Below are 26,330 nucleotides of genomic sequence, written 5' to 3'. Positions count from 1 at the left end.
TTATTGTAATATACCCTTTTTAAATTTTTTCCCTTAATTAAAAATAATATAAAAAATAAATATTTTTTAAAAAGGGGGGAGATTGAGATAAAAAGGACATAACAACATAACAATGCAGGTCAAAGCATAACAATTTCAGCAACCTAGTGTTTCACCACAAGACATCCCAACTTAAATAAATGGACGCAGCTTGGGACCATACTCATAAGTGAAATAAACTCACATGTATGAGTACCAAATAGTTTCTCTAAGTTTTCACTCATTAATGGTAATGGCTTTATTCTGGGCTGTTTGATTTTATTGCCTGTGATGATATGAACAGCTATTTTGAAGAAAACAAGACATCAAAATATCTAGTGTTGATTTAATAATCATCTGGTTTTGAAGTCCCACAAAACCATTGCTCTTCTGTCTCCATTGGTTTTATCATGTTGTATCTTACTGGATTTTATTATATGTGATAGTATAAACAAAAATTTTATAGGCAAAGAGATAATATAGAAACCATTGTTCATTTTCCATTAGCTGGTTCTAAATACCCTGTAACACTTTCATCCACATTTTCACCCACTTGAATGGTTTTACACTGCCTTGATATGTTTGAAGCCATAGTATACGAAGTTATACTCAAATATTTCAAGGAAAGAGACATTATGGTAGCTACTCTCTTACTGCTTTTGCTGTCTTTTGTCTTCATGAACTGTTGCCCCTCTGCCATGCCTCCCTGCCTTGGAGCCAGCCAATTATGAACTCAAACCTTGCAAACTGTGAGTTACAAAAACCTCTCCTCCTTTAACCTTAGGTATCTGGTATTTTGTCTCAGCGAAGAGAAAAATAACTAAAACAGCCAGTTTGTTCAGATCCCTCCCTGTGTCACCTTGCTTTGGAGATAAAGAAGTTCCTTTCCACCAGGTACAGAGAAGGCTTCTCTCACATTCCGGTCTTTATGACCCGTTTAAGGAGAAGGTCAGAAAGTCCTTGTTGCACATGCCAAATCTCAAAATTCTTTCAGTTGAAAACAGTCCATATGCTAAAAGTGTCATATTTTGAGATAGCGTTTCCTGAACCTGCTCCTATAAATCCCCAGCTGTGTCTGATGCTTTTGGAGTGGAGCCTGCTCTGTCTCTCCTACCACAATAGTTTTGACATCTTGTGCACTTGTCTTAAATAAAGTCTTCCCATCCACAAATCTGTCAGAGTATTTTTTTTTCTCTAACAGGTACATAGGATTTTTCAAGAGAAATTAATCTACCAATCTATTAGTTTTCCAGGATCTGCTCAAATTGCTTATCTTCAGAATGAAGTATAACTTATCTACAGCTACAGATTAGGGTTCAAATGTGTAACAAAAGGTTTGGACAAGAGGAGAGGAGGAAAGGTGACGAAACAGAAAAAGGGGAGATGGAGTTTTACTACAGAATTACCAGGGCGAAGGGAATAAAGATTTATACTCAGAAGCAGCTTTTTATTAGTGTTCCAGTAAATTTGTAGAAAAAAAACAAAGCCTCCATAAGCTCACTCAAGACTCAGAAACATAAATGCCTAGGAAGACAATAGAAATAGAAGAGGCTACTTATGGAAATAGCCACAGGGGATTATGAAGAGCTTACGGTCCTCTGTAGGTGGCAGCCAGGAGTCCACCCTCCATGACTCTCCCAGGTGAGAACGTGGGCGAGTGTGGTTAGAACAGTTGAGTTTTCAGAAGAACTAGGGATCAAGTTTCTCTGGAGGAGAAGAGACTAACCATAGTTTTAGTGTGTGGTCCCTCAATTCAAACAACTATAACTACAACTTCATACAAAGGATACCCCCTCAAAGAAATGTGAGCAAAAATAAACATGCTGAGAATTGGACAATCCAATTAAGTGAAATTTCCCAAAGGTTTTGATGTTTCTCAAAGTATAGTATTCAAGTTGATTTTCTTTACAGCCTAGAGGCACATACACTCCTGCCTATTTCTTACCTTCCCTGATCTTTTTTACTGTATGTCTAACATACACAGACAGCAGACACACACACACACACACACACACACACACACACACACACGCACACCACACCACACAGATAGTACCTATGTATATTTTTAATATGCTACTTAAGAATGGTTGCATGTCGGGTGTGATACACAGCAGTACTCCGAGGATGGAAGAACTGTAAATTCAGCTTAGTTCAGCACAATATCTGGCCTCTGCAAACAGTTAGTAAACAAGTGGGTTGTACTAACCATCCTTGTTCTTGAAGCATGAGATGTAGACACACTGATAAACAGAAAGAAAGCAGCAACCACTTCAGAAATACATTTTTGTTCTGGTTTTATTCTGGTTTAACATTTTCAAAATAGAAGCACAACCCAAAGCAAGTAAAATATAAGCAGACATGAATACAAAACCTAGAATTTGTAACTTGTCAGAAGCAAAGTACAACATGTACATAATTTAGGGAAGATCTCTACAGGGAAAGGGTTTTGAAAGCAGATATGGGTGAGACGAAACTAAATTTGATCGTAGCATAACTGAAACTCTCAGGGAAGTGAGCCTCTATCTGGCTAAAACTAGACAACAACTAGATTTTTGGTTTGTATCGCTGTGTGCACATTGCAACACTAACAGGAGGAAGCCTATGTATGACCTGAAGTATCGTAAAAGCTTGGTTACTAAGTTCAGGCAAGTATGAATAATCCTAAAACCAAAGGTTTGTTTCTGGACCAATTTAATGCAATGAGGCAAAAATGTAGGGAAAATCTAATGAGGCTTTCTCCTTTGATTAAAATTTGTTTTTTTTCCTGGGCCTGACAACTTACCTCAATTCATTTTCTAAGTATAAAATTCACAGATGTAATTGAAACAGAAAGAAAAAAAGCAAACATGAGCAGGAAAAGTATGCATAATATTAGAACACATTTTACTCATAAAATCAATCTGGTAACTCTGGGATCCATATATTATTAATGCCTGAAAGTCAAGAGACACATGCTATGTAATTTTCCCACATCACAGAAGCCTGTGGAAAGTTTTGGGAGAGGCCATATGGTTCCTCCCCCATTTACAAGCACAAATGTGGTTAACTGCTTCCCAGACAAATTATTATTAACCTTGTCATTTATTTTTCCCAACGAATGGTGATCTCAACAATCTCCCCCCATCCAAATCCCATATATGGTCAAATCTATTTAACTTAATTTCACAGTCTCTTGTTCTAATTAGCAGTGAAAAATGTATTTCTCATCAGAGGACAACTACATACTAAAGATATTCTATATCCTTCCATCAGAACAGCACAAGACATTAACACTCAACCTTCGCCCCACCAGATTCTAGTCTTGATGATTATTTATTCTCCATATCCATTCTCCTACCATAAGACGTGTAGTACAAAGTCAAAGTAGACTACTGGCGAATATGTAGACTATCTCATAATACAAGCTGTACTTTGTCACAGTAAGCTCATTCCTTTGAATTTCCTTCGCAGAGTTCTCATTTGGAATTTCTGACAAATAATCGTGGCTAAAAGACACAACTACATAGCATTGGCTTTGATCTTACAATAACACTATGGAATAATTTATATTTCCAATGGCTGAGAAAAGTAAAAGCACATATGCAGTTTTCTATTAAATAATCCTGGCAATGCATTCCCCTTTAATACAGTGACTGCACACACAGAAACATTACATATACCAGAAGTGTGAGGCAGCAATAAAACATAGTCTATAAGTCAGAAAGCATAGTGAAATCCAGAAGTGGTGTAGATGTCAGAATTTTAGAAATATAAATAATTGATTAATTTTGTGTCTCAACTGATACAGCATGTAGATATTACAGGTCTAGGTGAAATATTACATACTGTGCACTTTACAATGTCCTGATAGCCACAATTTAACCTCAAATTCTGCTCTTCTTTCTACAGGTTAACAGATAAACCAATGACTTTAGTTGATGTAATTTATAAAGGTCACCTGCACTCTATGTCCAGTTTTGTTTTCTTCCCCTGTGTCTTTATAGTCTATGTTTTTCAGTCCTTAGGGAAGAAGTGATCCTTTTTATTTGCTTTTCTTTCTTTTTCCTGCCTTTATTTAGCTACATTTTCAGCCACATCTCTGAATACATACAGCCTTTAATGTCTGCTTTTGGTGGTATTTGATACACCCACATACTATATTTTTATATTGTCCCTTCCCTTTCATTTACCTCTAAATTTCTTTACAGGGCAGATTTTACTTGCCTGCTTTCATTCTCCATTTCCCTAACATCCTAAACCTTTACCACACCACTTTCATGAAGGTTAATGTCAGCATATTCTCTGATGTCAGTGGACTTTTTCAGTCGTTTTTCTTTACCTGTTGGCAGAAGTGTTCGCTGCTCAGCAAGTTTGATTTTGTGACCGTCTCAGCCACCATCCTCACTCTACATTCCAAAGCTAAGAACTCCCAGGTGTGTCTCATTGGCTCTCTCCTTTTCCTTTGTGCATTCCTTCCTTTCCTGATCTTACTCACTTGGTTAGAACTATTCTCTTTCTGCAAAAGACCTCCACACCTCTTTTCCTAATTATAGACTTTTTCCCAATTCCTTGCTCGATAGGAATGTTCCACAAAACATTATAAGAGCTTTCTTCTCCGATTTGCAAATTCAAACTTAAGACTGAAATAAACATACCTGTTTGAGCACCTTACTTCTTAGTATGTCCTTTTTTTTTTCAACTTACCTAAATTTAAAAGTTTGGAACAGTCATTTTGATCAACTGTCTTTCTCACATCCTATGAAATAATCTGCTTATTTTTCCTGTGTCCTTAGCCACTACATTCTGTTCCTCTACTTCAGTCTCTACTGTATTCCACCTACACTACTTCAATGACTTATTACTCAGTTCTCCCAATGCTGTATCTCCTGATTCTATTTCCCAGAACATAACATGCATTTTTTCCTGTATCCTATAAATGACCATACTAAATTACAGCTTTCATTACATCACCCTGCTTAAAACCCTGGAATACAAAACCCTAACCCTTAGTGTGACACTAAATGCCTTTCATCTGGTTTTATGTTTCTGTTCGATCTTCCCCTATTCTTCCCTTTGTTCTTATTTATGCCTCTGTATCAACCTGCCAGATTACTTTCCTTTCTCTTCTTCTTGCTAAAATTTTCACCTATAAACATTCTATCACTTCAAGCATTTCTAAGCTTGCCAACTCTGACTCAATGCTTTGTCACATCAATCCAGTTGAATGTAATTGCTCTCATGCACTTTGCTAACACCTAGCTTATGCCTCTTGAAAAGCCCTGCTTAGATAGCCTTATTTACTGCTCTGACATGCAAGGACAGAGATTCAAATATTCTCTCTTCCTATCCTTCCCCATTTAGAGTGTACGTTTCTCAAGGTTAATTTTTTATAACCTTGAAATCTACACTTGGCACAGAGTCTTATATAAAGCTGGTACTAGATAAAAAGAGCAAGGTGAATGAGCTCAGACCGAAAACAATTATATTCAGAAGAACACAAGATCAGATCACTGTACTTGCATGCTTTCTTGACTCTGGAGTTGATAAAAAGTTAAAGCAGGTGACCTTGTAGAATACAAAAGGTCCATTCTTCACATGTCAAAAGAATTTTTAAATCCACAAATTAATTCAAAAGTTCGCTTAATTCCCACAGGAATTAATCAGTTTCATCTAAATGTTCCATCTAGTCAGTAATTATGATGTGCATAGATGGGGGGAGAAGATGGAGAAGACTGCTGTCTTTTTTAAATAACCACCACAAAAGATTAATTTACTTACAAAAATGGAAAACTAAAACTAAAACTAATTTAAATGCAATTTTGTAAGGTTTTGCTATTACAGAAATACATTATAAGATAAAAAGAGATCGAATTTTAAAGCAATTGTTCCCAAAGTCAACTAAATAAGGTTTGAAATTGTTATGTGCCATTTTAAAAATAAGTACATCTAGATTATATACTGAAAATCAAAACACAACTGTGTACTTCAGTAAATGACAGACTGGACATCCTGAGAAAGGGACAATACGAGAACCAAAAATTGAGTTTGTGCCTAATAATTTAACCTTTTCATCATTTTAGCATGAGATCATTGGAATACTTTGAAAATGAAATAATTCAAAAAGTTAATTAACAATTTCAAAGCACATTACATAGATCAATATGGCTTTTGTTGAAATAGAAATAAGAAAGGAATTAGGTAATCAATGTTTTTATTAAGAAAGAACCATATTCCATAGGTGATGCCCGATCTTTTTTAATATGATCACAGTAATTGATAGTACACAAAGGTTATGGCCATACATTTCACCTTCCACAGCCATTTCTAATGTAAGTATTGCTAAAGGATTCCTAGAGTCTTTTGCATGCAGATTCTGATCATTACAGATGCATGGATATTTAAACAACAGAAGAAAATATCTTATGAGAATAAGAGTAAGATTGGTTTACTATATACATATGAAAAATTAAAAAGTCATATTAAATAGAATATAAGAACTTAAGTCCATTTGCTATGCTTTCCACAAGCAAGTAACTGACACTTATTCAGTTAGAGCATAGAAGTAACAAAGAATGTTTTGTAAACAAAAGGAATAAACAGCAAGATAAAATGTTAAGTGGGTGATTTACTTTCGACTAACTGTATAATTCCCGATAGGGTTTTCTTCAAATAGACTTCTTTATTTCAGAATAGAAATTTACATTATTATAGCTTGTATTTTCACTCTGTCCTCAATGGTGCCTATCTTACCTAGACAATGTACTGAAAATCAAACAATCAGAGAACAGGTAGGGAAAAAAAAAATACCTGTTGATCCATAAATTGGAACATCACTATCTGTCGTTAAATATGAACTCTGTATTCTATCTAAGTCTGTAAGATACTTTTATTTTATAGTTACTAGACAAGGAAAGTATCATTTGCGTAATTTTCAAAGCAGTACTCTGAAGCATATTTATGAAGAAATATTTTGGGATCCAAGATGAAAAAGTAGCTTTGCATTGGAGATTAAACACTGATTTTATGATTTGACTTGTCATTTAAGATAAAGTACCTCATAATTCAAGTTCAAACCTTGTATTGCCTGAATGTCTTTTACATTTTAAGTGTAGGTCAGATAAGTCAGACAGTTTTCTCACTATTCCTTTATATTGTGCTACAGATCATCATTTAGCAAACATAAAGTAATATTCAAATGATTTGTGCTTAATGAATAAATGTTGAACATAATAATTATGCATTACGTATGTTTAGACCATTATAATAATCAGGGCAAAGGAGTCCAAAAAAGAAAGGACAACATCCATGATCCCTGCTTTCAATAAAATAAAGTAACACAAAGTCTTCAAATTCAATCCTTTACTTTGAAACTTAGCACAAAGGTGCCCACCTTAGGCATTCACAAGACTATGCTTCCTGTGTCTACGAACCTCTCTATATTGCTTTATTTTTCTCCAAAGTGCGTATCTCTATCTGACATGCTTCACTTGTTTGCTTAAGCTCACTTTTCCAGATCAAATCGCTAGATCCTAGCAGTCAGGTACTTATTATTTTATTCAGAGCTGCTTATTCCCAGTGCCTGGATAGTGTCTAGTACTCAGTAAATATTTACCAAATGGATAAATGACGTGACTATTACTATTTTAGTTTTACAGATTTCTGATCTGTGTTTTCCCTTTAAAATATGGCCAGTTTTGTTGTTTTGTTTGGTTTGGTTTTTTTGATCAAGCTTATGCTCCTGCACATAATGGTCTAAAAACAACACTGTGATTACACACAGCTACAATGCTGAGTGAATTATTAACTTCTCCAACCTTTTGCACAATGGAGATCACTAAAGTGTACGTGGAGTATTGTGAAAAATGAAAGAATTCACATTTACTACCTAGCAAAGTGCTTGACACATAAGTTTTCCATGAATTTGAGCTGCCATTGTTTTTACCATTATGATTATTGTCTTCTTTTGATATAAACAGCTCATCACTTCCTGAAGCAACTCAGAATGTGAATGGGTTCAGAGCAGCCATCACAAAATATACCACCTCAAAGCAGTATGTTAACCCAAAGGAAACTGAGAAAACCATTGAAGCAGGCTTGGCACTCTGTGATCTCTCTCCCTTCTTCCCGGAATTAGTTTGTAAGACCTCATTAACATCCTTATCTCTGAAGACAAAAGACAGAGAAAAATCTAAGCAAATAGGCTTTGCTAAGTCTCCTTCAATTTATTAACACTATATTACACTCTTTCATTTTTTAATCATATCTCTGCATAACTGGCCAGAAAATATATAGCTTTCCTACAGTCTTCCTTGGGTTCATTTCTGAATCCTCCCTTGGCATTTGAAACTTATATTAAATAGATGTGGATGATTTTGTTTTGTTAATCTGTTTTTGCTATGGGTATATTACCTATGAACCTGTACCAAAAGAATTAGCTCTTCACACACATAGAAATAAAAGAAAGAATAAAAAAAGAAAAGAGAGTAAAAGAAAACAAAAACAACTTCCATTGTAGGTCGCTTTCAGAGAGCATTAATCCCATTTTTGTTTTCTCAGAAAATTGAATATACCTCCTTGGGAATTACCATACTGCATCTCAACTAGCTGATTATGTTCAGTCTTCTCTGCTACACTGTGTGGTCTTGTAGGGTGTGAAATCTCTGGAAATAGGCACTCTACAGATGCTTGCCGAATGGATGAGTTACCATAAAGAAATGAGACTGATCCCATTATTTGTACTCGGTTCACACATGCATTTTCATTACTGTTTCAGAATTACATTTCTTAATACATGGTTCAGATCTGGAAAGCAACATGGAAGAAACGTTTCAGCTCAGAAGAGGGCTGCAGAATGGGGGTGAAAATAAAAGCAATGCACCCCGATTCAGGAGTGTGCCGCAAATAAAATGAAAGACAAACAAAAACAAGTTCTTATTTTCTCGGTTAATCCATTTCAAATGTAATGATCTAATCTACAGCATCCAAATTTATAAGAGTTTAACTACTCAGGGAAAACTCACAATGAAAACATCAGTGATTTAACTGGGAAACAGTTATTAATAATTGGTATCAGAAACAGGAAAGATGGCCACAGCTCAGGGTTTAGCTGTAGGTGATGACCAAAGTACTTAAGACCACAGCAAAAACAAAAACAAAACCTTTCAAGGAACTTTAAAATTCATCCAAATGTAGGGTTAAATGCTATGCTAAAATCTCCTGTTCAAATGATAAAGATTTGCAGTGCTTTACACCAAGTAGATAACAGCAGTTTTACCCAGTGGAAGGGAGTTAGGACTGGTAGACTTCACTGCTAAATGAACTGTATTTTAAGCAAGAGGTTAGAAGAAGAAATACAGTATCACGACATATCTATATCCTAAAACTATTGCATGCTTTCAGATCTTCCCTGTGAATCATACTTCTCATTAGTAAAGTACTTACATTAGGCCTTAGCCTGGCTGCCAGGTCGTAATATTTTTCCGCTGCTTCATTGAGGCTGGCCTGTCTGTTAAAAAGAATAAAAAATAAATAAATAAAAATTTAAAAAACCAAAAACAAACCAATGAAAACTGGATCATTTATTTTAGGATAGGTAGAATTACGCCACAGCAATTACACCTTAGCAATTAGAAGAGTTCATTTCCTTTTCTAAGCTAACCCACATAAAACACTGCTGTTTTAACATGGTAATCACAGAAAAACCTTAATTTTTAAAATACGTTGGTAAAATGAATATGTAGTTATGATTTTTTAATAAATGAATGCACATACACAGGATGCAAAATTTCTGTTCTATCTAGACAGTCACTCTGACTGAGAGGAAACTTTCCATTTTGTGTCGTGAAAAGAAAAAACAGAAGGCCAGTTTTTGGGGTTTTTTCCTTTTCTCTCATTGGTCTCTGGCCACCAGTGAGGCACATGACCTAATCTCAGGTGAGTGAATGTTCTCATTTGGAATTTTAATTCCTGAGTGACAGATGAAAGGATGACCAGGATCTACTCAAAACAGTGGAAGAAAATGGGGGTCTGTACTGGTCAGACTGGATCTACAAAGAATTGCTAGAGAGTGTGTCTCACTGCTTAGCCACTGGGCTGCCTTCTTTCCCGCTGACTCCAGCGTTCCAGCCACAGTAAATTCTTCAGTTTCCACTGCCTCCAAAGAGCCAGAGTCAGTTTTCTTGCTCACAGCCAAACCTCATGCGTGGCACAGCTCACTTATGCAAATAAGACACACACTGAATGTTAGAGATGCATTTGTTCACTGCCATTCTTGCAATTCCCAGCAAAAACTTAAGTTAGGTTCAGGCAACTTGTTAGCAGATGAAATCAAACATCAGGGTATCAATGATTTAGCTTTCAGTGCACAGTATGTTTTCTGATTATTTCATGCTACATCAGAAGACCGCCAAAGAGAGCAGTTATGGATGGAAAAGCTCTTATAAGTCAGAATGGAGTCTAGTAACCGTATCAGAAGGGCACAGAAAAGATGCTATAGAAAATTGCTGCCTTTAATTTCTGATTCTATACCGTAAGTCTCATGTGACAAGGATACTAAACGGTGGTTGCATGTAGAATGGAGTAGTGTTTTCTTGAAACTCTGAGGTAGCAAGCTTTTGAGACAAAATGACAGAGGGCAGGAATTAGGATAAGAAAACAAAAGTTAACTCAATTTGAAAACCACATTTAAAGCTTTAAAAGAGAAGGCTAACTTGCCATATCTATGAAACTGAATTCGCACTTTGGTTAGGCCAAATAAAAACTATAAAGCCATACCCCATGTAACCATATAAATTATAGGAATAACTGAAGATAAAATCTCTCTGGAGAATAGGACATATTTTTCTAATTTTTAAAAGCAAAATAATTAAAAACACTGCTATGTTAAATGGAGGTTTTAAAGAAAGTAAAAGCCCTTGACCTAAGGCCCTGCTGGACCTAAGACACGTTACAATGTGCTGCTGCAATTTATATTCTCATAAATGTTACAGTTCAATTTCAGTATGTCAAGAAAAGTACTTTAGTCTGGTATGAAACAGTAAAAATCCCCTCACTAGGGTATTTAAGGAAGGTTCCCTCCACCAAATTACAGAATAACTTTGGTTTAGATTCATTCGGAAATCTGAACCAGAATTCATTAGGTCATGCCCTGAAAGATTTCCTCCAGAGGAAAATAAAAGGCACGGAGGTAGGAAATTAGAGTAACTTAATATTACAAAGAAGTAAGTTACTTTGAAGCGAGATCAACCAATAGATGTCTAGCATGGAAATTATGGCTACTATTAATATTCATTTTTACTCACATTTAATTCATAAAGTAGATAAAGATCAAAAGAGAAACTTGGGAATCCATTAGATGAAATGCCTCAATCAAAATACTCCAAATTTGAAAAGGCTTCCCCCTAACACAACTAGTTACTAGTTTTTAAAATCATCATCTTTAGTGATTTAATTTCCAAAGGGAATATTTAGTTTACAAAACTTAATTTCTTAAGCTAGAAGTGATTATATTCCAAAGAAATGAAAAACCAAGAATTACGTATGTCATATACTATGAAAATTAATTTTCATCCTAAGACTTTGCTTCTATTATAAAACACTATTTGGTGATCACTAATCAGATAGCATTTGTAGCAGCATTTGAAAAACATAATACAATGCTCATTTATATCTTTTATTCTCCAGACAAGAAAGAAAACTCACGAGGACCTGTCCAATATTCATTTTATGGTTTAGGCTATATTGTAAACTCTCCTCTTCAAGAAATATCCTGGGAGTGCTCAAATACTTCTTAATTGCATAGATAACTAAACCATTAATCAACATTTGAAAAGTGAAGAAATTAGCAATATTTTGCCTGCTGTTTGGGGGAGTCTATGAAATGCTGTCAAATACTCCCACTGTGAAATTGCTATGTGCTGACTACAGGATTTGGGTTCTCAGACTATTTGCATATGCATATTTAAAGCAGCTGAAAATATGTACTTTCCTGAATATTCATATCCTTTCTTCTTTCATTCTTTCTTTTCTAGGTCAGAAAATTTATAATTCCTCCATCAAGGTAAACTTTATTTCATCTGCGATTTACAACGATACTATGAAGCAATTGCTATTACTACTTATATTAGATGAGAAAAAAGAAAAACAGATGCTTTCTTACTTCCTGCAATCCTCCACTTTTAAGAGATCATAACCAGAGGTGGAGGGGAGTAGAAATCTCCCACATGGCTAAGTGAGGAGAAGACTTAGAAAGTGAGGTTCAGGGGAACCGGTAGGCTCTGTCAGGACACAGCCTGCTGTAGACAGCCTTGTGTTTTGGCGATGTTACATTTTACGAAGCCAGGCACCAATTAGATGGTAAGAAAGCAAAGTCACTCATACCAGGAAGCTATACTAAGTCCAGATGAGCAACTTCCCCCACATTAACCTGCCATCCCGAGTGTCAACATCATGTGATATTCATGAGAACAGAGATATAATAACTATGACAACAAGACCCTGGCTGGAGATTCAGATACAGTCTCCTTTCCCGTTCTCACCTTTTAGCCCTCACCTGTTTTAGGTCCTTTCCCTGTTTAAACTACCTCTGCCTCTCACGGCCAACAAAGAGTAAGGAAGTAGAAAAGGTAGGTGGCATTTGTGATTGGACTGTGAATTAAACCGTAAATTCTCAAGAAATAACTTGACTGAACTGAATGTATTAGAAAGTTTTTTTTCTGTCGCCAATAAACAGGTGTAGATCAAAACCAGACAATGAAAAGTCACAAAGGTAATCATTTGTATATTACGGAATGCATTTTTATATAAAAAACAGGAAAACGTAATAATGATGTATCTATATATCATCTATATATCATATATTTAATTTCTCTGTTATTTTATAAAAGTATATTTTAGAACACAGGTTTATGGCTGATTTAGTCTTAAAAGATGTATAAAATAAATGCAGGAATTATTTTGAAATAAATTGATATAACCTATGGAATATTTGAAGAGAATCTAACTTTAAAAATTCATTCAAGGTCAGGGGTTTAGGTCAGCAGCACAAGTGCCTGCCTGGCAAATGCAAGGTCCTGACCCTGGTATCAAAAAAAAAAAAAAAAAAAAGCATTCATAATTACTTGCATTTTTATGTATTCTGTGGTAATTATAGAAGTATAGATTGTTAAATTTAAAATTACTTCTTTGAAAATAGTTTTAAAAACCACTAGTGGCATTTGGAAGTAAGATTCTCTAACTACAAGTTTGAATTAAAAATCGCTTAAAATGGACACACACTACTGTCTGACTCAAACAAAATATATTTCATTAAAGGCCAGGTGATTACTCTTTAAGAATAGATTTTGTTGTTAAGTAGACAGATATTTGTTCACGTTAACACAAATGGAGAAGGAAACAGTAGCAGGATTTTCCTGGAGTCCTGCCAATCACTAAATGGATGCTTAACTTTAAGTTACTCAAAATAGCATTAAAAGTTTAATTCTACTTGATAAGCTGTATTGTACAAATACAAATGAAACTGAAATAAATGGCTCAAAAAACATATGGTAAATCTTAAAATAGCAAAGCCAGACTCATACATATGTAAAAATAATGGAGCAGAAAAGACCCTTGCAATGAAATTCCTCTAATAACATGTTATAACCTCTGTCTTCTTAAATGAAAATTTTCCAAGACATCAAAGATGGCTTCAAGACCCGTATGTATTTGTTTCAATACTAAAGATAATGAATAAAGAAGTGAAGAAGAACTTATAAATGAAACAGAAAAGAAAAGACCATGCTGACAATCCAATTTTTTGGTGTTGCTGTACCGGGAGTCGAACTCAAGATCTTGAGCTTGCCAGGCAGGTGCTGTGCCACTGAGCTATATCCCCAGCTAACAGTGAAATTTTATGAAAGTTTCCACTGAGTCAGCATCTTGTGATGTCACCTAAGAGTGTCAGCTCATTTATTCATGGCCTCAAGCCTTACAGGAGGCAGAAGATTAGGGCATGACAGACTGGTGGGCCAATCTGTTAATTGCAAAATCCTAGGATACATGCCCTGAACAGTTCCCAAAGGCCTGCAGATGGATTTCTCACAGGAACTCAGCATTTTGGATAGCCGAGCCTGCCTCCAGCCTGAGAAGAGCTGATGCAAACAGGGCAGTCACCAAGAGCTCTTTGCTACTGTATTTCACACGAGTGTACTCCCCATACTTTTATTCGGCCTAAACACACTCAAACATGTTTCTTTTTCTACCTTAGGTGTTAAAACTCAGGAAAGTTTGGACTTGTCTTGACCAATTCTTTGCTCAGGATAGAAAAAACCTAGAAACTATCTTTAGAAGAAGAGCCCTGCACCCCAAGCCTAGTAACATACTGATAAAAGTTAATCCTATATTAAGATAGACGCTGTAATATAGCATAAGAAAATTGAAAGAAAAGAAAGGTATTGGCAACATCAACTTTTACATTTGTTTCTGATGTGATGTTTGCGGTGGATGAGATCAGAAAGGACAGAGAAGAAACGGAATAAAACACACATTAAGTCAGAAAATCGAAAGTAACTCTTAGATCTTGGATCTAAGGTACCACCATATCCTGCATTTTAACAAGGTCCTTGGATGCTTCCCACTGGTGATTCAATTAATATTTTTAAAAGGCCTAAAAGGCTTTCCTTAATAGAATTTTAAAAGTTCACACTCAAACACAGAGTGTGGGCATTTAAGATAGAGGCATTACAGAATGTAGAATTGGGATATTTATGTGTTTGGGGAGTTAGAAATTGTGGAATTTGTGAATCTGTGGAAAGTTTGGGCTTGGTTTGCAGGAAAAAAAAATCAATGATCCACCTAGAAATACAAAGATAGTGGCTTATTTCACAGATGAAGAGATAGCCCTTTTACAGGAAAAAGTAGGAGTCCAGCCTATTTCTTACTGTCAGGTTTATCTCATCGACTAAGCTAATTTATAGATTTAAAGAATCTAAGGAATTTTACATGTGATAGGCCTGGGAGAAAAAAAACGTATAAACAAGACTAGGGAGTACAAATATAAGCAACCTTAGGCAACTTTACATCCTGAAAATGCAGTATTCTTAAAAGCATAGTTTTTAAATTAAGATTTCCCCTGTCGTCTTTCTATCTGTGTTTCTTTTATCCTGTCTTACTTCCCTCCCTTTGACTTCAAGCCCTTATTCTTAAGGGCTGAAGGTCTATCTTGATTACTTTTGTCTCATTTCTGGGACAAAATACCCAACACCCAAAATGAAGGAAGGGAATGTTCACCTAGCTCACAATTTGTGGAGGTTTCAGTCCCTAATCAGCTGGCTCCCAGGCAGCATGACATGGCTCTGGGCCAACACTTCAAGGCAGCAGCCAGAAAAAGCAGCTAGAGCAAAGATGAGGGAAAGCAAATATCTTTTCCTCTTCTATATTGTATGTACGCCATCCTGAGTGTAGCGCTCACAAAATCTCTGTGCTCTCCTCTTGCACAGGATGAGGATATTTATGAAATAAAGATCCTGGCTCTCTGATGGGTCTTTTAGTTAAATTTCTAAACTTCTCAAGTTGAGACACTGTATCAACCAAGACAACCTTCTTACAGTTGATTTAGGTAGGGGTGTTGCTGACCTGTCTAGGCAGGGTCAAAAGTATCATTCTGATAGATCTAAGAGACTTGGGAATATCAGATTCTGTTGTTTGAAGAACCATTATCTTCTGATAGTTCAGAAAATGTGACAGGGATATTACCAAACAGAACACTGGTAAACAGTAGCTCCTAATAGTTGTAGAAGTCAGACAAAATTAGGCACCATCTAGCATAGCCTTCTATCTTTAATCTTAACCTCCATTTGTCCAGTGGTGTTAATCTAAGTATACCAGGTGGAGTTTTAAAAATACAGGCTCCTCATTGTTTTGTCAATTATGAAACCAATGTCCCCTCCTATTTTGATTATAACAATGGCCAAATAATTCACAAAATAAAGATATGTACATTTTTCTGGCCATTGGGCTATTAAACTTTTCTTTACATACAAGGTTTACGAGGTAGACCTGGCCTCTATTTATAGATCTGATGGTACCATTAAAGATGATTGGAGAAAAAGATAGTGAACCTCAATCTGCAACTGCTTGGTTTTAAAGACCCTATGACCCATTTGCAATGCTGTTGAAATAAGATTCTCCTAACTGTGGGCTGGGGATTTAGCTCAGCGGCATAAGCACCTGCCTTGCAAGCAGGCGGTCCTGGGTTTGATCCCCGGTACCGATTAAAAAAAAAATTCCCCTTACCAAACACTGGTATTAAAATATAATTTATAGCTGGAAAAATCTAGTGATTTTTGAGTGCTTTTAGTTCATTTGAAAGTATTAAAGGAGACAGTGTCTAGACAAAAAAAAAAAAAAAACCAAAAAAAAAAACACATGCTGGGTGAGGTGGTACATGCCTGTAATCCCAGCACTCAGGAGGCTGAGGCAGGAGGATCCTTGTGAATTTGTGACTATCCTGGGCTACAAAGTGAGCTCAAGGCTAGCCTGAACTGTGTAGCAAGATGTTATCTCAAAAAGACACCTAACTTCCTACAGGAAAAGTCACTGATCTCTAAGAATGCTCCCTTGCTACATGACTTGCTTCCCCATTTGTCCCTGATTTGTCAATTCTACCTGAACAATTAACCTCATTGGTTGATCATACTTCTGCCCCACCTTATGCCCATCTGCCTTGAGAGTTCCCAGTTTTCACTACCTCAGACCCACTTCATCTCACGGTTTCATTCTATAAAAATCCTTAGAAAAGTCAGAATCTTTGGAAACCCATTAGAGATCCCTTCTGTCGGTCTCTCAGACGAAGCTTGCTTTCTCTCAAGGAATATATTCTGCTTTTTTAAAAAAATGAGAAAGTGTGCTAAAGGGACTTGAATTCAGTTGTTCATGGTTATCTCATGGAATCTATTCCCAACACCCTCCCATTGCAGATATCATACCTGCTGATGCACAAGTCTCTTACATAAAATAGTCTTGTGTTTGCATATAACCTACACAATCCTGCCTATACTTTAAATCACTTCTGGATTACTTATAATATCTAATACAGCATAAGTACTATATATATATCTCTACCTATCTATAGCTATCTATCTGTTTCTATAGTATGTATTACTGTTATGGAGAATGGGGAAAGAAAAGAAGGGAAAAGAAAAAGACATATACACACAATAGTTAAGATAGTAATAAAGCTAGTTTCCTTAGAGTGACAAGAAAGGTCTGATTAACACTGGACAATGTTTCATGCCTATATCTTATACTCTGAATAAATATTATGTAGACAACAATACACAATATATTAATTATTGCTACCCTTCTACCAGCCTGTTTTGAAACTGTTTTATTATTTTACATTTTTGTCTTTAAAATAAAACAATTAAAAAAATAATATATATAGATATCTAGATATTTGTACTGTATAGTGTAGGGGCTAATTTGTAAAACAAGTGTATATATTTTCACTTCAAATAATTTTACTCTGTGGTTCATTAAATCCACAACAAACAACAAACTCAGGGATATTGAGAGCTAACTCTATATGGCTGTACATGATACGTAGACAAGCACAAAGATGATTTGAGAAGACAACCTGATCCTGCTCCTTTCTCACTCAAGAATTTAAATTTTATCTCACTCTCAGTCAAATTTATAAAGAAGTTATCATTTCTAAGCTATCTGTTTACATAGCATATAGTAATGGTTGTTTTGAGACAAAGTCTTGTTATGCAGTTCAGGCTGGTCTTGAGCTCACTTTGTAGCTCAGGCTGATCTTGAATTTGCAAATGATCTTCCTGCCTCAGCCTCCCAATCCCAATCCTGGGATTACAGGAGTGTGCCACCACGCCTGACCAATAGTGTATAATTATGTAATACCTCACTGAGTATAAAAGTTAAAGGAGTACGACTCTCACATAGTTGCTCGCTCTCTAGAAACTAAAAAAGCAACAGGGACCAGGTGGCTTGGTGGGTGGTGATTTTCTTGCTACTTGAGCAGTGACAGCTTATGTCTAGAAAAGAACAAATACACACTACTCTCAGCGGTGTGGCCCATGTTGCACACCATACTATACTGTATTTATGGAGAAATACAAATCTGGAGTTCTCTCTCCAGTGACCAGCTTTGAATCTACCTTGTAAAATTTACCATGAAATAACAAATTAGTGCTATTAGATAAGTCTTATGGTGTAGGATTCATTAACTTGACAATTAGTTTTTCTTTATAAATCCTTTCTGCTTTAATAAATTCCAGGATGATAACTTCTTGGTAGTCACTGAGTTGTAAAGACAGAGGGAGCCAAAGTGACATAGTGAAAATAGTATCAGACTTGGCCAGAACACATAAAGTTTAAATAACAAGCTTTATTAACTCTAGGAAGTACTAACTCAGAGCCTCAGTTTCCTCAGCTATAAAATAGGAATATTAATGTCTACTTGATGGATATGCAATTAGAACTAGTAAAGTAACATGTAAAAATGCAACATATAATGCCAGGTAGACAGAAGCTTTTTGAATAAATGCTACTTTTATATCTTACCATAAATGGATTTAAAACAACAAATCTCTTCCACCAGGGACTAGAATGCTGTGTATGTGGTAAAATTTGTTTTTGCATCGTTTGACCTCCTCTCAGGTATCCAATATATTCATTTTCTCTTTCTCTGGTTTCCAGTTCTGGGGTAAAACAGCATTTCCACTCTTAACTACTCCTAACAAAGTGACTGATTCAACTCTTTGCTCTCACAAGCATACAGACATAACTTCACTGAGTTCTAGCACTTTAAATTCCTTTGATATTTTCTTTTGATGATAACCAATCTGCTTTTTAATTTTACTGGTCTCATCTGGAAGCACCTAGTACTTTTTTTCAGTTTATCTGAAGCACTTAGAGTGTCACCATATATTGTCAGTGTTCATTACGAGACCACTCAACATCTCAGATCAACCCTCCCGGCGACACTGTTGGTAATTAGCCGCAATGTGGGTCCCACCTTGCCAAGCGAAGGGCAAACCAAACATCCCTTGACCTTGCAACTGTCTTCCAGCACATGACGGAGGTTCCGCCAATCAGATATAATCTTGAGAGAGTGAAATTCTGAAGGAGGCATAATGGGAGGCTGCTGCTCCCACGAGACTCATCTTCTAATGAATGGGACATACACTCTGCTTTGTTCCTATGGGCGATGTTGGCACAACTCCTAAAACTTACTGAGCCTTTGGAAGGCTGTACTTGAGTGCTGCTCCTCTAGAGAACCCTAACCAAAGTAGGTACAATTCCCCAGCCTGTGTAAAGCAGTGCTCTGTAGCCCCTAAGTGAGCCGTTCCTAAATCAGCAAGTGTGAATTCTTTAGCTTACAGCCAAGAACAGTGATTCACACAGGAAGACAAGTTAGGACTGGATCTATTGTCATCAATTTTACTTGCAAAATTATAACAGAAGGGCCTTCATCCTATCTTAGAAATTCTCTTGAATTATTAAATGATAAATGCATCTGTTAACCTTTATCTGTTCTACCTTATTTAGAGATTACTATTTTAATTAACATATATCACAAATAAAATTATATTGATGTTATATGCAGCACTAATTATAATCACACATTTATACATTAATACAACTATATCACGTACTATATATATATATATATATATATATATATAGGCATATATTATACATCCTTACTGTACTATATATTTTTATGTAATTATACAAGTCCATGAGCATATATATATATATACTGCATGAAATGTATAGATACATATTTATATGTGATTACATATAGTTAGGCCTAGGAGTTTTGTATATCCCAACCTCTGTCAATCATAATTTTCTTATACTTATTAATTTCCAGTGAGTTTTGGGAAAATATCTACAACTTCTATTTAAGTGATTAGTCACTGAATTACATATTCCCTATCTTGCAGTTTTAATTTCAATAATCCTACTAATGTCGTAATTTTCTTTCCAGTGTTAGAGTGTTCCTCTTTCCAACTACCTACTGTATTTCCAAAATACACTACATTATACTATGCTAACACATTCTGAATATCATCACTGATTTAAGAAAAAAAGTTTCTCAGCCGTCTGACTCATCCAGTGAAGAAGGAAAAGGAGATGTGTCTTCTTTTGGTAAAAGAAAAAGGAAACAGCATTCTTACAACTCAACTCACAAGTGACATTTGTCACATTCACATATTCAGTGACCCAAATAAGATCAGTGCAAGCTTTACCTTTTAAGAAGGTATGCCTTGCTTTTTTGAGGCAGGGTCTCTGCAAGCAGTTCAGGATGGCCTTGATCTCTCAGCCATCCTCCTGCTTCAGCCTCCTGAATGCTAGTATTACAGGCATGCACCACTAGCTGTGTGTGTTGACAGTCAGTCCTGACCCTCACTTCTTTCTCATTTAGAACAGACGGCTTTTATAAAAAACATTTGGAATGAACAGTTTTTTTCTCTGTTAATGTATTCTTTTTGTTATTTCATTAGAAATTAGCCAAGGAAAGGGAAGATAAATCAGTATGCTGGAACTGTATGTTAAATATATGTTTTTCCAAAACTGTTGTTGTGGAATATTTGGTAAATCATTAATCCAGCTAGCCAAGTCACAAACAGAAATAAATTCACCCTTTTCTTTACACCTAATTTATCACTAAACCTTGCCAATTTTTCTTCTAAATTCTGTCAGAAGAACCAGAATGTTGATGTAAGGAGTCATATCAAATTCAATTTCAAGCAGGCATAGAGGCCTTCCCAGCCCACTAGGAGGCTGAGGCAAAAGGACTGCAAATTCAAACTTAGCCTAGACAACTCAGCAAGACCCTGTCTCAAAATAAAACATAAAAAGTGCTGGGAGCTTGGTACAGTGTGAAGACCCTGGACTCATGCTCTAATAACACTCCCCTCTAAAGTCCATTCCCAGATAGTTATAATAATGTCACTTTATATGTAATAGTAAATGAGCAAAGACTTGATAGCAAAAAATTCTGATAATGCTCCATTCAAGGAAGGACCAATTTTTCATATTTTTCACCAAAGTGCTGAATATTTTTAACTAATAAATGGAAAGATTGGTATTGAGCCTGCACAGTAAGTACTGAAGAATACTTGAATTTGAGGGAACTGGAAAACACAAAGGCTACATAAAATCATTCCTGGGAAATGTCATCAAGTTGAGTGGGCTATCACCAGGGTGCTGTGGTCACGCCTGCAGTCAGTACAAGAAGGCAGTTGAGTAAGTAGAACTTAATGAGGAATGCAGACCTTAGAAGGCTAGAGAGGAGATTCTGAAACATAAATCCTGAAGATTTCCACATCAACGACTTGTAACAAAACTTTCTTCTGTTTTCTAGCACTACGGTAACTAAGAAAAAGTTACAAGTGATATATTTAACAAGGACATTTTTTGTGATATTTTTATAATGGGTTTCAATTGGAAGACCTTGAATTCCAGGCACTAACATGCAGCAAATGATTTGTTGATGAAAATATTTTTTATGAGTAAGATGAATAAGCCTATAAAAACTCATGCATTCTTGTCTCTATCAATGGTTTATTATGACTGGAAGCATAGTGTTTTATTAATGAAGAACAAAACTGCTTCTTCCCTGCAAGAACACCTATCTTGTCATGCAAATTAAGGAACTTAAAAGATTATCCTAGCATTGAAGGTTCTTGCAAATTGGTTCTAGTTGATTTATAAAGGTACTCAATAGTCAACTGACTCCTTTTTTTTTTTTTTTCAGTAGGGGTCATCTTTTTGGATTCATGATAAAACAAATGCTTTAGGAATGTTAGGCATTAACATAGAGGGACAGTATTCATCAGAAATCTCACAGTATACTAATCTGTTTCAGCCAGGCTTTAGATTGCTTATTTAAAACAGGTAAAAAGCCACAGAAAGAGGCTGCAAAGCTACACATCTAAAAACAATCTCAAGTGACAAACCCAAACTAACCTATAAAATCTGCTTTAATTACATCTTCCTGGGAGGCAGATGCAGGGGCTGTGATTAGAAAAGGATAATACAAGGGTACCTGTGATAATGGAACTAGATTGCAATTTGACATGTTGATAACACATAGACTTGCACATGTGCCCAAACTGCAGGGATCTAAACACACACACACACACACACACACACACACACACACACACACACACATATGCACACATGTAAAAATAAGGGATATAAGTAAAATCTAGGAAATTCAATATAGCCAGTAAACTGCATCAATATCAATATGCTGGCTATGATTATATAGTAGAATTTTATAAGATATTATCATTTGAGAAACTGGATAAATGGTGCAAAAGATCTCTCTGAATTATCTGTTACATATACTTTAGAGTCTACAATGCTCTGAAAATAAAAGTGAAAAAAAAGCAGTTTGTCCACATTTCTCAAAGGCCGGCCATATATATATATATATATATATATATATATATATATATATATATGTGTGTGTGTGTGTGTGTGTGTGTGTGTGTGTGTGTGTTGGGAATTGAACTCAGGGCCCGATTCATCCTAATGAAAGAGTCTACCACTGAGACTCTCCCCAGACCAAAACTTCTCATTCTTCTTCCCTTGTGAGAGTAATCTAATAATTGCAAATCTACCCCTAGATGCCATGTCACTTAGTGAAGCACTTACGTTTGGATTTAATAGAGTAAGATGCAAGTAAGAATGTGGGAGAAGAAACATACACAAGGTTAACAGGACAAGTGCTGTCCCTCCCCTCCCTTGTCCCTTTGTCCTTCTGTTTCTTTTTCCCGGTACCCAGGGCTGAGGCCAGGCCCTTGCACACCACTGAACCACTGAGCTACACTCCCACATGTATAACTCCTTTTAGTTTTTTGAAAACTTCCTAAAACACCACTCATGGATGTATTTTCTTTTTCTTTTCACAACAGTTGCTTTGACTTTTTTGGTGGGAAGATTCTCATCATTAGCCTTTGAATAACCCTTCTGAAAACAGAAGTGATAATATTCCAAAAATACATTGTTTCAAAAAGCAGAAACACTGTTGATTATAGGAGCATTCAGAGACTAAGTGTATTTATATTTAATAATCCTTCCCACAACTAGTCTAATACATTCAAGTGTATTCACATGCCATATTTAACAATCATTAATATAAAAACACAAATGTGGAGATGCATTTGAATAAATGATATAGTGGTTTGTTTTGGAGACACTTGAACAATTATTGGATACAAGTTTGTAGTTTTTCCTTTTGTGGTCTATGACTAGTAACTTTGTATACAGAAGGGAAAGGGAATAAGAGTTTAGGTAATATTCAGTCTTCAGGGCTTTCCATCCTGCATATAGTACACATGGACTACAGCAAAAGCAAAAACCAAAAACCAAACAGTTTCAAGTTTTACATGGATACATGGCGTGATTAATAATAGGAATGTGGAATGCAACAGCATGATAGGGAAACTAATATAAGTAATTGTTCTAGCAGAGTCGGGGTATTGGTCTTTTAAGATGCAATAGCAAAAACTAACCTGAGCATGTGGGCAGCATTGAAGACAACATCAAACTCTGTGCTGTCCAGCTCAGCTGCTTTTTTTGCCATCTCAGCTGCTTCTAAGAGGCGAGCTTCTTCCAGAAGAAACTGACCTGCAAAGTATGAAGGCATGAGAAACTGAACCCAGAAATGATAATTGCATGAAATGATAAAGCTGTATTTAGAGGGGTCATTTAAAGTTAAGTTTTATGTCATGCTCCTTACTTAGTCATATTTTGTATCTCTTTCCTTCAATTTCAGGACATGTAAAAGAATCTATTTAGTATAAGTAAAAGTATTCTTTTCTTATAAAGAAATCCTGTCTTTTCAAGCAAGAAACAAACACATTTAAAGTTATACTATAAATATCCGTTGAGTAGATTTTAATTGTTACTCCTTTACAACTTCTATCTCTGACACACACATTTGTTTCTTACATTTAAGTAATTCTAAAATTAAAGAATAAATTTAATTATTGTTTAATAATAAAGACAGGCTTTGTAATAACAAACTCTGAATTAGGATTTGGAATAAAAATGGAATAAATATTAACATTTTTGAGACCACTCTCAGGTCAGCTGTTTTGCAAGGCTAGAATTGTTTAGAGACAGGGCTATATAACTATGTAAAAGGCACTTCAACAATTGTTATGTAGTGCTATCTATGAACTACAGCTAAAAAGGTAAAGTAAATGGAGAAGTTGGGCCCAATGTTAAAGCTACAAATATGCAGACTCAGAAAACTGGTTGCTGTTTTATGGATGAGGATTTACTGAGAGCAAAAGTAAAGGTATGAGGCTTTATCAAATATGAATATTCAAATAAAAATCAAACCAAAGGGTGACAGAACTCTAGGGAAGCCATCTAAGTATCTGCTAGGTCTGTGGCATTGTGGACTAATTATTTTCTCTTTTTATTGGGGGTTTCTCATTTGCCCAAAGTTCAAGACTATTTACCACTACAAAAATAGTCATAAGAATGATTTTCAAGTCATGAGTTGCACACTGAAACAGAAATGGTTGTTAGAAGAACCCACTATTGTCTAATAGCTACTGCAAACTGTATTTAACCCCAGAACATCTATTCTTCAAGTGAAAGGAGAAATATATGTCCTAAGGTTTATAAGAATCAATAGTCACTGCTCGTTTAAATATTTCTAAACTGTTAAAAATGGTGAGTAAATATAAATCTAGGATTATAAAGCCTACTATTTTAAACCAAAATAAAAAGGATCACATTGCTTTCTTACATTCTGTGCCTTACTCATTCTCAAAACACATGAAATTCTATGGTCAGATAATTATTAAGAAAATATAATTGTAAATAAATATTTAAAACAAAAACACTACTTTGAAATTTGTGTATATGTTAAATGTATGGATTATAGAGAGGAGATTAAAGTATGTATTTGTTTTTTTGAAAAAAAGTAAAAGTATGTATCTGTGGCACAATGAAAAGTTAGTTTCTTCACATACATCTTAAAAAGGGATGTTAGACTAAACCCATTTTTCAGTTATTTATGGTTGTTACAGATCAGATTATTTTTAAATTTAAACGTAATGTTGTTATATCTCCAAAACACAATAATTAAGTAAATGCATCAACAAATATGTTAATTATGTATGTGCTATTTAAACAAAGGACAATGTAGGAGATTATTTATTGCTCTTTTAATTTACTATTCTTTTTTTTCAAGGTAGGTATTAATGCTGAATTATAGGGCTCATTAAGAGTTAGAAAAATGCAAAAACTAATTGAAAATAATGAAGGTTATTTTATTAAAATATATTATCCCAGTCTGGAGAAGGAAAAGAAAAAATATTGACTCAGGCAATAAACAAACAAACAAATAGAAGGCAGGCCATGGGATCTATTGTGTTCACAAAAGAAACTGAGAGACACTGATGGATCATCTGGATAGTCACAATAATGATCCTCAGTAACACAACTCAAATGATTCCCAAGCAAAGCCTTTTAAGCTTTGTCAATGCTAGATCCATCTCGAATGTTCCACAACAAAAAAGGAATTGACATTTCCTATTGATATAAGTATAGCATAAAATCAAATCACTAACCCTTTTACAACTTAAAAACATTCTTTATGTTTAAATTAGATTTGCCACACAAAATGCTCCTTTTAAAACTGTTTACAAAGTCTGAAAAATACCCCAAATGAGTAATTCTTAGTATTACAAATGGCTTGCAATGGAAACTCCCACATGGACATTTTATAGCAGAATTCATTTATCATGTTAATATTAAAAATACTATTACAGCATAATAGTCACATATATTTGCACAATTACACTCATTCTTTTCTCAAAAGGCCAAATTATCTGAATATGCTGGTACTGATGTTTTGCAACAATAAATAAATACAGTAGTACTAAGTATGAATCATTTGCTTTTTTAACTGAATTTGAATGCCTAAACAAATATTGAAAATAATCTATTATCCAATTATGTTGTATAATAACCTCTCTCTTACAATGTAACCCAGAATCGATGGAAACCAGACTTTTGAACATTTCAAATACAAAGAACCAACACAAACAGGGAAATAAAGACACACTCCTTTTTTCCCTTGCAATGATGCAAAGAACCTCAGCTTACATATTATGAGAGGGATGTTACAGTTTGAACCAAAAATACCTTCTAAAAGGGTCCAGTATTCAGAGGTGGGAATTTTGGAAGGTGACTAGATCTCTACGGTGCTAACCTCTTGAATAATTATTAATTCATAGCAAAATTTGCTGTAAGGAGTGGGAGGCCTTCTTGGAGGACTGGCCCTTGAT

General features: G+C 35.3%; 1 protein-coding gene across 2 annotated transcripts in view; it reads right to left on the bottom strand.

Annotated features, from left to right (window-relative positions):
• Tmtc2 (transmembrane O-mannosyltransferase targeting cadherins 2) overlaps positions 1-26,330 on the bottom strand; it is a 372,199-nt gene that overhangs the window by 47,426 nt on the left and 298,443 nt on the right. For both annotated transcript variants that reach the window (XM_063255227.1, XM_063255228.1), the window contains 2 exons: positions 23,535-23,649; positions 9,442-9,505 (listed from right to left, as the gene is read on the bottom strand). In XM_063255227.1, coding sequence (XP_063111297.1) covers positions 9,442-9,505; positions 23,535-23,649 — 179 coding nt within the window. The remainder of the gene's footprint in view (positions 1-9,441; positions 9,506-23,534; positions 23,650-26,330) is intronic.

This window comes from Cavia porcellus, unplaced genomic scaffold (genome assembly GCF_034190915.1).
Source record: "Cavia porcellus strain 051 isolate PalLab524CR breed Dunkin Hartley unplaced genomic scaffold, mCavPor4.1 scaffold_8, whole genome shotgun sequence".
Taxonomy (NCBI): Eukaryota; Metazoa; Chordata; class Mammalia; order Rodentia; family Caviidae; genus Cavia; species Cavia porcellus.
Note: the sequence above shows the minus strand (reverse complement) of the source record. Positions and strands in the feature narration are given on the sequence as shown.